This window comes from Schistocerca gregaria, chromosome 1, assembly GCF_023897955.1.
Source record: "Schistocerca gregaria isolate iqSchGreg1 chromosome 1, iqSchGreg1.2, whole genome shotgun sequence".
Lineage (NCBI taxonomy): Eukaryota > Metazoa > Arthropoda > Insecta > Orthoptera > Acrididae > Schistocerca > Schistocerca gregaria.
The window spans coordinates 929,215,711-929,228,600 of record NC_064920.1 but is presented as its reverse complement, the minus strand read 5'-3'; the positions used below and the strand labels follow the sequence as shown (position 1 = coordinate 929,228,600).

General features: G+C 43.1%; 1 protein-coding gene across 1 annotated transcript in view; it reads right to left on the bottom strand.

Moving 5' to 3' along the window:
- The window catches only part of LOC126275253 (discoidin domain-containing receptor tyrosine kinase B-like), a 185,909-nt gene that overhangs the window by 94,891 nt on the left and 78,128 nt on the right, over nucleotides 1-12,890 (bottom strand). The window contains exons 2-3 of the mRNA XM_049977181.1: nucleotides 5,444-5,546; nucleotides 294-399 (exon numbers count right to left, since the gene is read on the bottom strand). Of these exons, the coding sequence (XP_049833138.1) occupies nucleotides 294-399; nucleotides 5,444-5,510 (173 nt within the window). The 5' untranslated portion in view covers nucleotides 5,511-5,546. The remainder of the gene's footprint in view (nucleotides 1-293; nucleotides 400-5,443; nucleotides 5,547-12,890) is intronic.

Here is a 12,890-nt window from a genome sequence, read left to right as displayed (position 1 = left end):
CCTTTATCGTAGCTGCCATTATTGCTTTTCATTTCTGATAGGATGTAGTTAGTAAACAGGCTATGCACTGAATACTAAGGAAGTAAATTAGGACTCCTGCCGACGACGTCACTAGAGTCGAAGCACCAGTACGGATTACGGGAGGTTAGGAAGGAAATCACCAGCGTATTTTCCAAATTGATTATCTGGTATTTGTGTGAGCACGACCTGGGGACACCACGGGAAAGTATTGCTTACTAATGGATTAAGTTAGTTGTTGCATAGCACAGAGACCATGCTCGTTTGACACTTACCGGGCGACGTGCGGCCCCACGTTTCCGCTGTCGAAGGAGGAGCTGGCGGTGACGTCTTTGTCCGGGATGGCGCCGGACTCCATTCCCAGAGGCCAGACGCATTGCGCTGCGACACACAGGAACACATGTTAATGGAGCCTGAGTCACACTTCCGAGGCAGGCGCGGCGCCGTGTGGCTTACCAAGTAAGTCTCTCTGGAAGGACACTACTCTTTCTCTGAGGTCTATACTTCGCAGTGTTCCGTCAGGGCAGTAAGGGGAAGAAAATTTATGATTTATCAAAAAGGGAAGGCAAATAACATTTAAGTTATACGATTCATCACCACTTTCTACCATTTCGTGTGTGTGTGTGTGTGTGTGTGTGTGTGTGTGTGTGTGTGTGTGTGTGTGTGTGTGCGCGCGCGCGCTCGCGCCTGTGTGTATGTTCGTGCATGCGTGCGTGTGTGCGTGTGATTGTGCGTGTGCGTGTGCGAGTGTGCGTTTGCATGTGCGTGTGTGTGTTAGCTACTGAAACACACTTGTGATCCTAATTCACCAACGTAGTTAAGCAGCTTGTACAAATTACATTTAGAGATTAAATATCTTATTTTTAACTAAAAACTTACCTCGCATATATCTTCTGAACTTTCGACACCACCTAAAATGACTTTGAGCTGTGTTCAGCCTCCAAAATTAACCAAGCTAACAATATTTGCAGCAGAAATACGTATTTCTTTGAAGTGGCTGATCTGCATTACTCACTGTATAACCGATCATCACTACTTATGTTTAACGAAAGAAGGAGGTTACTGGAGGAAACTACTGTGCTGCTTTCAACTAATGGACTTCGATTTAAACCCACCAGAAAGTGCATCCCAAACGCTAATTTCGTAACGTGTATGAAAGTGTAGTAGATATTATTTACTTTCGCCAGACACTTTACCTTGCACGAAGCACTGTGTATAGCGTTCAGCTAGCCGGGGAGTAACGATCTACGACCATCGCATCAACAGCTCAACTTGTCGGTTATCCATTACTATTACCATTTCTTCAAAAGTATTCCACTTTTGAATCTTTCCACTGCTTTAAGACACTTTTTGACATGATACAATAAACGGTTATATCTTCGTCCAGCAAAGACACAGGAAATGTAGTGTTCAATCGTTTATTTCATTTTAATGATTAATTAAACCACCAATTTTTATAATTCACACATGTATCATGACTTTAGCACAGCTTGGCAACTTGAAGATGTTCTTAACACGAAACAGGTCGTAGCGTGTTTACTTATAACTTATACAACTGAGGTGATTTTATCAGTATCTTCTGCGCTAATAACAGAACTGTAAAATCACTGTGTCTGTCTGTGTGTCTCCAAACCTACTATATAAATTTTCATGGTGTCTTTAAGTGTATCTTGATTGTAGCTTGGATCAACATTTATTTGTTTCATAAAAATCGGATAATGAAGAAAGAGATATCGCTATTTAACGTTTTATCTAAAAACTGCCGTGTCTGTCTGTTTGAATAGGCTAATCACCAAAGTTACTACACGAATTTTCATGGTATTTTCAAGGGGAAACTTGATCGTGGTTTTGAGAAACATACAGGATTTATTTCATCAAAATCGGAACAAGGAAAAACATATATTGTAATTTAAACTTTTAAATAATATCGTTTGCCCAGCTGAGTGGTTCGAATGTTTAGTTATTACCAAATACTACATCAAACAACCACTAGGTGGTGCTGGTTTTTTCGTATACCTCATTGGCAGAAATATTTTCGGAACTTTATGTCAGGGACAGAACGAAGCAATACAATCTTAGTTTTATGAATATAAATTGAAAGTGAATTTGCTTGAGACGAATGTATGGATTTACTGATTTCGCTTTGTGTATGAAACACATATCTATTTTGCTTTGCTTCTTTCGATAAGTTTTATTTGTATTCTTTGCTACGAAAAACCTATTTAGAAAGTTCACTATATGATCTGTGACGAAATTCTGATCGAGAGTGTCATGCATATCGCGCTCCTCAGAACCCTTCACTCACAGACACTTAAAGGTACTTCTACCCAACACAAATAACAGAAGCGGTAATTTTGATACGAGGGGAAGTCATCTTTGAACTTTACATTACGGGTTTTATACACAACAGTAATTCATTTTGGATAACCGTAAAGTATCGCTACTATGAAACTTCACGGCACATTAAAACTGTGTTCTGGACCGAGACTCGAACTCGGGAGCTTCTGTGAAGTTTGGAACGTAGGAGACGAGGTACTGGCAGAAGTAAAGCTGTACGGACGGGGCGTGAGTCGTGCTTGGGTAGCTCAGATGGTAGAGCACTTGCCCGCGAAAGGCAAAGGTGCCGAGTTCGAGTCTCGTTCCGACATACAGTTTTAATCTGCCACGTAGTTTCATATCAGCGCACACTCCACTGCAGAGTGAAAATCTCATTCTGGTATCGCTACTATACCTCAAAAAAAAGAATTTCCTTCTTTTTACAAATTTTCGCTATTACAAAGAAAATTACAAGTTTGAGGAAGTATAGGAGTTAAGTCCACCGGTACTCTGTGTTTTAGCAAATGGACAAGTGTAACAACAGCGCATGACTGAGATGCAGCAGTTTACACACAGAACGGAATGCGAATCACTGACAATACGGACAAGCGAGATACCTTACTTATGACTGACAATACTGTAGTTAATGGCAACGGGTAAGAGTTATTGTGTGACTGGGTGCACCAGCTGTACATGCAAGACGGATCGTGAGTCTGTGTGAACAGGCTGAGGAGAGCACTGTTTCCCAGTGGTGAGACCTTACTTATGACTGACAGAACTGACGTGAATGGCGATGTGTAACTGACAGTGTGTGACTGGGATGCACCAGCACAACATGCAAAATGGACGTGAGTCATTGAGGAGAGCACTGTTTCTCAGAGGATAGTCCTTGCTTATGACCCAGAGATCTTACTTATGAGTGACAGTGGGGACTCGTTGTCATGCGGTTTTAAGCATTACTTAAACACGTTCTTTTGCTCATTCTCATGACCAGAGTCATCTGCTGCAAATCAGATTTTTTGGTGGCCGCCTCTATGATCCGGCACGAAGAGACAAGCCGTTAATTTCTATCCTACTCTGCCTAGGTAGAACACATGTTATGGTCACTCGCACTGGCGGTACCGCACAGATTGGTAGCACAAACGGCGTTTTCTGAGGTCATTGACAGTGGAGTTCACGAAGTGAATGTCTAGCCAAAAGGGAGTCAAGAGAATGGCCAAGTTGTCTTAAGCTAATGAAACAGTTCAGGGAGCAAACCGAATCATAAATGTAATACAGGCAAGATCAAAACTCTACTGTTCAGTGGGGCGTGACTAAGGTCTTCCAAGAGTTCCAGGAGCCTGGTAACCGTATTTATCGACATATTCTCGCCAGAAGTCGGTTCCACGTGACGTGCTGACAAAGACGGCAGCGCTTCGCATGGGAGCAGGCTGCAGCCAGAATACGTATCCCGAGTATCTCTGACGCGTTCACCTTAGCGATAGTCGGGCTGGGCGGAGAATATGAATCAATGTCAGATACTAGGCGTTCAACCACCAACAGCTGTAAATCATCTTCCGAGCACTGAATACTAGCACAGATGGGCAAGACAAGAACCCAGAACTCTGCTGTGTATCGATGCTCACAAAAAGTCAGCCGTGAACTGTTGAGGACATGCGACGTGTTATGGACCAGGGCCATAAGTGGCATCTAATACCGCTCAAGGCTAAACCGTTATAATCAAGCCACTTTTAGCTCCAGTGGACGTTCAGCCAGCGCAGGCACTGCGAAATATCCGCCGTGGACAAACTCAGAGGGATACCTCATGCAGAGGCAACGCACTACTGAGGTCAGGGATAAAGCGCTATGCCGCTGCTGTACCCTTAAACTGCGATATCACGATGAATCTAGCACTGATCCGACTAGTGATAGAATATGTGGCCGAAAAGTGAGGTAACGCCGCAAAAAAACTCGTAAGTCTACCTTTGGGTTCTATGAGAAGTTGCAGCAGTAAGATAACAGCTTAGTATCAAATCTGGGAAATCACAAGAACAGACGCGAGCACACCGGTAGCCCGACCTGCTACAAGTATAATCAGCTCTCGCAGCAACTAAGAATTCACTCACATGCAGACACACATACGCCCCCCCCCCCCCCCCCTACACACACACAAAACTACTCTAAGGAACGTGGCGCCAGATTGTAGCGCTAGACCATAAAACCGACCAAAATTTCAGGAAAAATCGAGAACAGCACAGAGCGTTTACAATGTGCAAACACAGAGATAAAATGGGCTGTCTGCTATGGAAAAGAAGGCTGCAAGGACGGAAGGAAGATTAGTGTTAAACGTCCCATTGAAAGCGAGCCACTGGAGACGGAGCACAAGCTCGGGTTAAGGAAGGATGGGGAAGGAAATTAGTCGCGTCCATTCAAAGGAACCATCCCCACATTCGCTTTAATCGATTTAGGGGATCAGAATGGCCGGTCGGGAGTTTCAACCGTTGTCCCCCCGAATGCAAGTCCATTGCACAAACCGCTGTGCCACTTTGCTTTATTCTCAGGTAAAGGGCGAGAGTCACCCGATCCAAGTCTTCGGTGAATTCTAACTTATAAGCCAGCCCTCAGAGGACCCATTTGTGCTGTATTAGCCCAGTCCACGCGCCCTGAAACTTATATCTAATTTTTTGTTGTTTTTTGGGTTTAATAAATTTCTTGTAATGTTATAAATCCATTCATGGAACAAAACAAAGTTTTATTATCCACGTGCAGCCTGAGTTCTGCTATGCTATGACATTTTAGATCATATGAGGTGTAAGTCACATAATTTTTTCAGATGAAACAATTTATTTTTGCCATTTGGAGCGTTTTATACGGTTAAAATGTTGGTGAAGGATGGGTTGCTCAGATGACAATCAATGCCTCCTTTTATATTGGTGACTCCGCATTTCGTGACATAATCTGCGTTACATAGGGTTGTATGGTTACTTTTGATTAGATAATGTATTAAAACTAACGGTTGCTACACAATGCTCTATTCCGAATTACTAAAAATATATTGGACATTGTCGACAGTTAGCTCGAAATTGTTATCAGTGATAGCACTAAGTGTAGCGGTAAGGTGCGTACTCACACACGTCGAGTGACGAGCACAGTGCCACGTGGAGTGACAGCAGAGCCACGGCCGCCAACAACTGCATCCTCACTGACTCCGGCACTGGTCACCGCAAACCTGCCTGCAAAGAGGGAACACACCATTAGAACGCTATGGCTCAGAGTCGTAACACGTGTCAGTACATGGGTTTTATTGTCAGTCTCGTAGTTTGGCTTCAGGAAAGGAGCATCACTGCAGGTGTCAATTATTGTTTCATGTTTGAAACCATTGTGGTTCTCATAAGACGAGGGTGTCAGGTATATGAAATGATGCGTGGTTGGAGGAATAAGTAGAAAGGAAAGTAGTCATTAACGTTTGACTTCATACGTAGTACCGCCAGATTTCCCTAGTGCACTGTTAGATCACAAAAAAATGTAAGTAAAGTGGATTTTTGTGCGAGAGCTCGTTTTCGGCAGTTGCGGGAAGACTGGAAGTGTGTCAGTACAAGAAACGGCTGCGAGCACTATGGGACTTGTGCTCTCTCTCTCTCTCTCTCTCTCTCTCTCTCTCTCTCTCTCTCACACACACACACACACACACACACACACACACACACACACACACACACACACACACACACAATCTCTCTCTCTCTCTCTTTCTCTCTCGCTAATTCGTTGCAGAATAATAATATTATCTTTGGTCCCTGTTTGCATAGAAGAACAGTAATATCTGAAATTGAGTCTGTCTTGATGCAAAACACCTTATTACCCGTTTATTTCTTTATTATCCCAAACTAGTTTCGGCGAAAAATATCACCATCATCAGTGGATTTTTTTTTAAATCCAAAACATGCAGAAAATGCCATGGTTGTACAAACAAAGTAAAATATTATTACATTTTGCCGTCGGCAACAGAAAAATAAAAAGAGCACAGAAAATATGGCTGGCCGCGGTGGCCGTGCGGTTCTAGGCGCTTCAGTACGGAACCGCGAGACTGCTACGGTCGCAGGTTCGAATCCTGTTCGGGCATCGATGTGTGTGATGTCCTTAGGTTAGTTAGGTTTAAGTAGTTCTAAGTTCTAGGGGACTGATAACCTCAGATGTTAAGTCCCATAGTGCTCAGAGCCATTTGAACCATTTGAACAGAAAATATGTCATAAACAGCGCCAATAATTATTTAAAACATGCTGTAACATAAAATAAGGTAGTATGAAAGTATCAATATAAAACTATATTTCAAACGACGATTTGTAAAAATGTAATAATGTTTTACTGTGTTTGTATAAGCATGCCATTTTCTGCACGTTTTAGATTTAAACAAACCCACTGATGATGGTGATATTTGTCGCCGAAACTAGTTTGGGATGATAAAGAAATAAACGAATAACAAGGTGTTTTGCATCAAGGCGTACTCAATTTCTGATATAACTGTTTTTCGTTGCAGAATTTGCGCCGTGTCGAGATGGCGATAAAACAGCAGTAAACTACGATTTGTGTTCTCCTTTACAACAGTTGCAATTAAGTTACAATATTGTGCGGTGATTTTCGTCGAGAACAAGAAATGAACGATGGATCGACTGTAAGGAACGTACGCATCTCGCAATGCACATCACTGTATCTGACTCTTTTTTTCCCTTGCTGTTAGATTTGCAACTGTAACAAAGAAAAGAAATGGGAACAGTCACTAATGTTTAATTATACTATATGCCGCTAATTCTCATTCAAGTAACTCTTCATCCGGCATCACGAGGTTCCCATCAAAGAAAAATCCTTGGCAGAACCGGGAACTGAACCCGTATCCTACGCACAGTACCCTGCTTCTCAGACCAACCTGTTACCGGGTCGTAATTGATCAATCAATGCTGAGGCAAAGGAGTATCATGTCTAATGTTATTTTGTGTTCTTATATTGTGGAAACAGTGAAATGAAGAACATTTGTTACAAAAATGGGCAAATACTTTTTTATGCGAAATTTCGTAAAACAAACGAGTTTTCTATTTGTTGGTCATAAAATTCACTTAATCTTTCGTAGTCGAAGAACATGATAACAATATTAAATAGGGAACACTTCCTAATGTACTACAGAAATATATTTATTTGTTCTCGAACCGGTTGCTGGCTTCTTTGACTATTAATAGTCACCTAACGGTTGCCTTAGTACCAAGCGACCTGTTTAGTGACCAAATAAAAAAAAGTATAATTTTGAAGACATCAGAAACTGATTCCTACTTAATTACTGTTGCTTAAAATGTTCCCTCTCTTTATTGACGAAACAGTACAGGAAGTCAAAACGGACGGATGAGAGGAAGGACGCGATGAAGATTTAACGAAAGAACAGGCCGGGGAAGTCGAAATTTGCTCCGGAAATCAGTTCCTCTAGTTATAGAACAGATCGCCGATTAGACATATTTACTGATTTACTCCTTCACAGGGAATCTATGACCATGCGGAGCTGTCGAGTTTCTTGTGCAGTTCTACATATCTTTAGCCCAAGTATTTTCTAATTAGAAAACATTAACCATAATTAGGGAACATTAACAGGTTTCCTGTTTACTTTGTTCGTGGGCTACTTCAGAATAATCTTATTCTGTCCTACGCATCTTATGTGTCGAATTAGAAACTCTCACTTGAATAAAATTCTTCTGGTTGTGAGACTGCGTCAGGAGTGATGAGACTACGAACACTTCTGATATTGCGGCAGCCTACTTCAGAATGGCTGCAGTAGCACCCGAAGCGGTTAGTTTCATCACATGTGGTGCAACATGCCGAGGTCATATCGCCCTCTTCCAGAAACACGTTTCAGAAGAAGCATTTAGATTTTTACAGGCATCGATTTTCAAATTTCGCAGATAAATTTGGAACAATAAAGTAACGTGAAGATTTTCTCGAAAATCCCAAGAACTTATGTACATTATAAGCTGAATTTATTGCAGTATACATGTTAGTTCCTTATGTGATGGCCTGCCCACGTGTACGGGCTTAACGGCCTGAGTCGTTATGTTCTAGCCAAGTAGAGAAACATATTCCCAGCTTGACCGTGCCTGCTGTAAACAACACGACTCGTACGTCTGCAGGTGGAACCTACAAACCAGAGAAAGTTGAGTCAGGGAAGTCAGAAAAGTGAAACTTTCAACTGCAAAAAATGAGGGGCTGTTAAATGAAAGCGGAACAACCACTACAACGGGACCATGGAATGGGTTCAATCAGATTTCATCATCTCACACGTTAAGACATTCATCCCGCTGTGAGACGTGACGATCAATTCCCATTTCATAGCTTGCAGTCGTCCGCTGACGTATCGACAACCTCACCCACTCTTGTGCATCCTCCTCCGACTAAAACCGACGTGCATGTAGGTATTTCTTTAGCTCCCTAAGGATGTGAAAATCATTCAGTGAAAGATTCAGGCTGTACGGAGAATGTTGCAGTGTTCCCCAAACGAATCGCCGAATAGTAGCCTTCGTCTGATTGACAGTATGGGGACGGGGTTTATAGTGCAACAGGATGATTCCGTCCTAAATCATTCTTGGGCTTTTTGATTTTCAGATGCCTCGTGGTTTCTGCAAAGTGTCTTCATGGCACTGATTGTGGTTGCACGCTCGAAGAACTCTAAGAACAGAGGAAGAATCCTGTTACACACCGCCATCTTGGGGAAACGATGCTGACCTCTAGATCAAACCCGTTCAGGCGAGCACGAAAGCTCACGCTCGTTAACACCACTTCAGTAGACGACGCCCGCGGTGAAAAGTGGCTGTTCTGTAGTCGGAGGAGTGACAATCTATTACGTTCACTGTAGTTTTAAGCACAAGCAAATATAATTAATGTCGCAGTGCTTAAAGTGGAGAATAGGAGTTTCAAAATCGATGAAAAGCAGCGTTGTGGCCGAGTTAGGTGCTTAAAAGTGAAGGTCAGACTCACGAGTAAGAACTAACAATTTTTAACACTTCATGAAAAATGCTTGTCTACAGTTAGAACTTACAGGCTTGCAGTAGTTGATGATAAGTTTCATAATAAAATAACTCTTCTTGACAAGAATTAAAGTTTTCTTTAACGTAAATTTCCACAACTTAACAAGTCGGCATTTATGAGTACGTTGACGTCTAGAGCTGCATATTTGAGCGCCCAAATTCTTGCCACAGCGCAGAGAACGAAATCTATCCACAAAGCTCACTGACAGACTTCATTTTGAAAGCCTATATTCGAATTAACGGTGCTCGGAATGCGATATCAGACATTGACGCTTTACTGAAATAGTATTCAGTGTCTGCAATGTTTCTATAATTAGTGTATGAATAAAATAGTCACGAAATATTTGTTGATGGCAACTTAAACTTCGTCCGAAACAACATTTGTCGTAAGAATACATCAATCTTTAGAAACATTATGTTTCGTACTCAGCTGCCCCTGCTCTTTGCCTAATCAAATGGTTAAAATGACTATCGCCACGCGGAATTAGCCGAGCGATCTAAAGCGCTGCCGTCATTGGACTGTGCGGCTGGTCCCGGCGGAGGTTCAAGTCCTCCCTCGGGCATGGGTGTGTATGTTTGTCTTTAGGATAATTTAGGTTAAGTAGTGTATAAGCATAGGGACTGATGGCCTTAACAGTTAAGCCCCATATGATTTCACACACATTTTTTTTTTTTTTCAAATGGCTCTAAGCACTATGGGACTTAATATCTGAGGTCATGAGTCCCCTAGATTTAGAACTACTTAAACCTAACTACCCTAAAGACATCACACACATCCAAGCCCGAGGCAGGATTCTAACCTGGGACCGTAGCAGCAGCACGGTTCCAGACTGAAGCTCCTAAAACCACTCGGTTTTTCCTAATCAAATAAGGGAAATGTAAGTTACATTTGAAAGTCGTTTCTCATCCATGCAACAGTTTTAGGAAATAGATTTGCCACGAAAGGTATTAATTAGCAACCGTGAAGCGATAGACCTCCATAGAATAGTTAACGGCCGTAGAACAGACGCGTCGACAATAGTTTCTCGTGCCGAGCCGCCTTGTTACGATTCGTTCTGCCCTCCTCTCCTTTCCTTTTCCCTTTCCCATTCCAGTACTCGCCGTGATCCGGCCGGTTGGTCACAGCTGAGGCGTGAGCGCGAACCAGCTCGCACGAGCGGATCAGCGAACAGGTCTGCACTAGACAGTACTAATACAAACAAATTACCATTACTATATTTTAAATATGTTACTGTCATTAAAATTGTAAGCATCTGTGGAGCGTTAAAAATGTGCGTGATAGCAAGCAAAAGCAATATATGAGAGAGTGATCAGGGCAGTAACAACTGAGAATAGCCCCGCCACCAAGCCACACCAGAACCTGGATCCGCCCATGTTATGAAGAGACGAGCGGAACTTGAAAGGAGTGCCATTGCGGAAATGTAGTCGTCGCCGCCTGGCAAAGCGCCTCGTATTCCTAAACACACGGTAGACGGTCAGGCCGGTTGGCTTCCGTGCGGCGCTGAAAGATCGTAAACAGACGGGCGCGACCGGTAGGCGCACGTCGCGACGTCGCAGACGGCACAGAAAGTGGAAGGCCTCAGGGAAGCGGGGAGGCAGAGAGAGAGAGCCGGAGAGGCGGCCGGGCTCTTGCTGATTTACTGTTCCGGTAATTACTTGGGGCCGCCGCGGGGGCGCTTTTGAAGTCCCCCGTCGCTGCTCTCTTTTGCCGTTGTTTACGACGGCTGACGGAGTCGCGCGGCTAAAATTCGCCCCCTACAGCGTCGCTAACGGCAGTCTCAGCACTCGCTTTCAGCTCTGCCGGTGAACCTGATAAACTGTAGCCCACCAGAAGACATGAGATGTAATGTCAGCGTTTCCTTATAAGTCAGGATTCGTACAAAAATTTTAAGAGAGCTCTAGCGAAATTAATACAAAAAGTCACACTGTCTGTATTGGGTGATAGAGATCGTTTAGTGTTGGGATGGAGATACCATTTAGGCTTTCACAGGTAGTGTTTACTTCGGTTAAAAACTATAGACAGGGAAGCCGAAGTCGATATATAAAATTATTCGTTGATATTTCGTCCTTATCAGTGCGAGATATCGTCGGAGATATATTGGTGTATACCTTGCACTCCTGCATGGACTACCATAGCACACTTCCCTGCTAAATCCAAATTCCCATTCACTCGTTGTGCACTTGATATTCCCCCTAAACTCAGCAGTGGAGACCCTTTCCAATTGTATTGGAATAGCATCTCAGTATCTAGCGAAACGGAGGATCCTTCCTGAATGGTTCAAATGGCTGTAAGCTCTATAGAACTTGCATCTGAGGTCATCAGTCCCCTAAACGTTGAACTACTTAAACCTAACTAACCTATGGATCTCTCACACACCCATGCCCGAGGCCGGATTCGAACCTGCGACCGTAGCAGCAGCGCAGTTCCGGACAGAAGCGCCTGAAACCCAGCCGTAGGTGCTTTGATCAAATACAACTATATGGTTTCAGAGACCTTTTCAAAGTTCGAATATCTAGGTGCAGTTGACCAAAACTACTGTACCAGGTGAGTAGGAAGCTCGTATTTGAATCGCGCCCTTAGTACAAATTTTCAATCCTCGCTTCAGACTGCATATCCACATCCATTACTTTTAATTGAGAACGGTTTCGGCTTCGCGAGACGACCGGCAGTTCTTCTATAGTGCTAGCGTTCTCGCTTCCCGCGCCCGGGTTCCCGGCTTCGATTCCCGGTGGGATCAGGGATTTTCTCTGCCTCGTGATGACTGGGTGTTGTGTTATGTCCTTAGGTTTGTTAGGTTTAAGTAGTTATAAGTTCTAGGGGACTGATCACTATAGATGTTAAGTCCCTTAGTGCTCAGAGCCATTTTTTTCTTCTATAGTACAGCTCTATAAATGCTGTCACCTTGAGCTTTCGACACAGTTACCAATTTAACTCCGAAGATAACTATCGCACAGGGGGCGAAACGACATTGCACAGTTTTATATAATGACCAGAGCCTGCCAGCCCGATGGTTTTGACTGAAGCTTCAAATGGGAACGATCCATTTGGCGGTCCGCTTCGCTATCGTCTGAAGGTAGGCAGTAGTTGAGAAAGGAGTGAGACAAGCCTTTATCCTGTCCTCCATGTTATCGAGTCTTTACATAAAGCTAACAGTAATGTAAAATAGGGTAAAATTAAGGATCTCTCCTTGCAGTTTGTCGCTTTTATTAATGTTCACTCTGTATATGGCGTGGCAGCCAGCACATTAACAAGGATAAGTCGTCGATCAGAGTAGTCCATACAGTAGTCAATAAATAGGAGTGATCACTATTTTTCTGTAGTATTCACAATACGCACAGTACAGTTCCCCAGGACGGATGAGGTTAGCGCAAAACTTCAGGGGATTAAGCTGAAATTGTTCTCACATTCTAACTGCCTCATTCATTCATATCACCCACTCTTGTCGTGGAACTTGCAGTCACTATACAGCTGCCAGCAATTGGTACAGCCTGGTCTTTTTGCTTTGCTGTTCAATT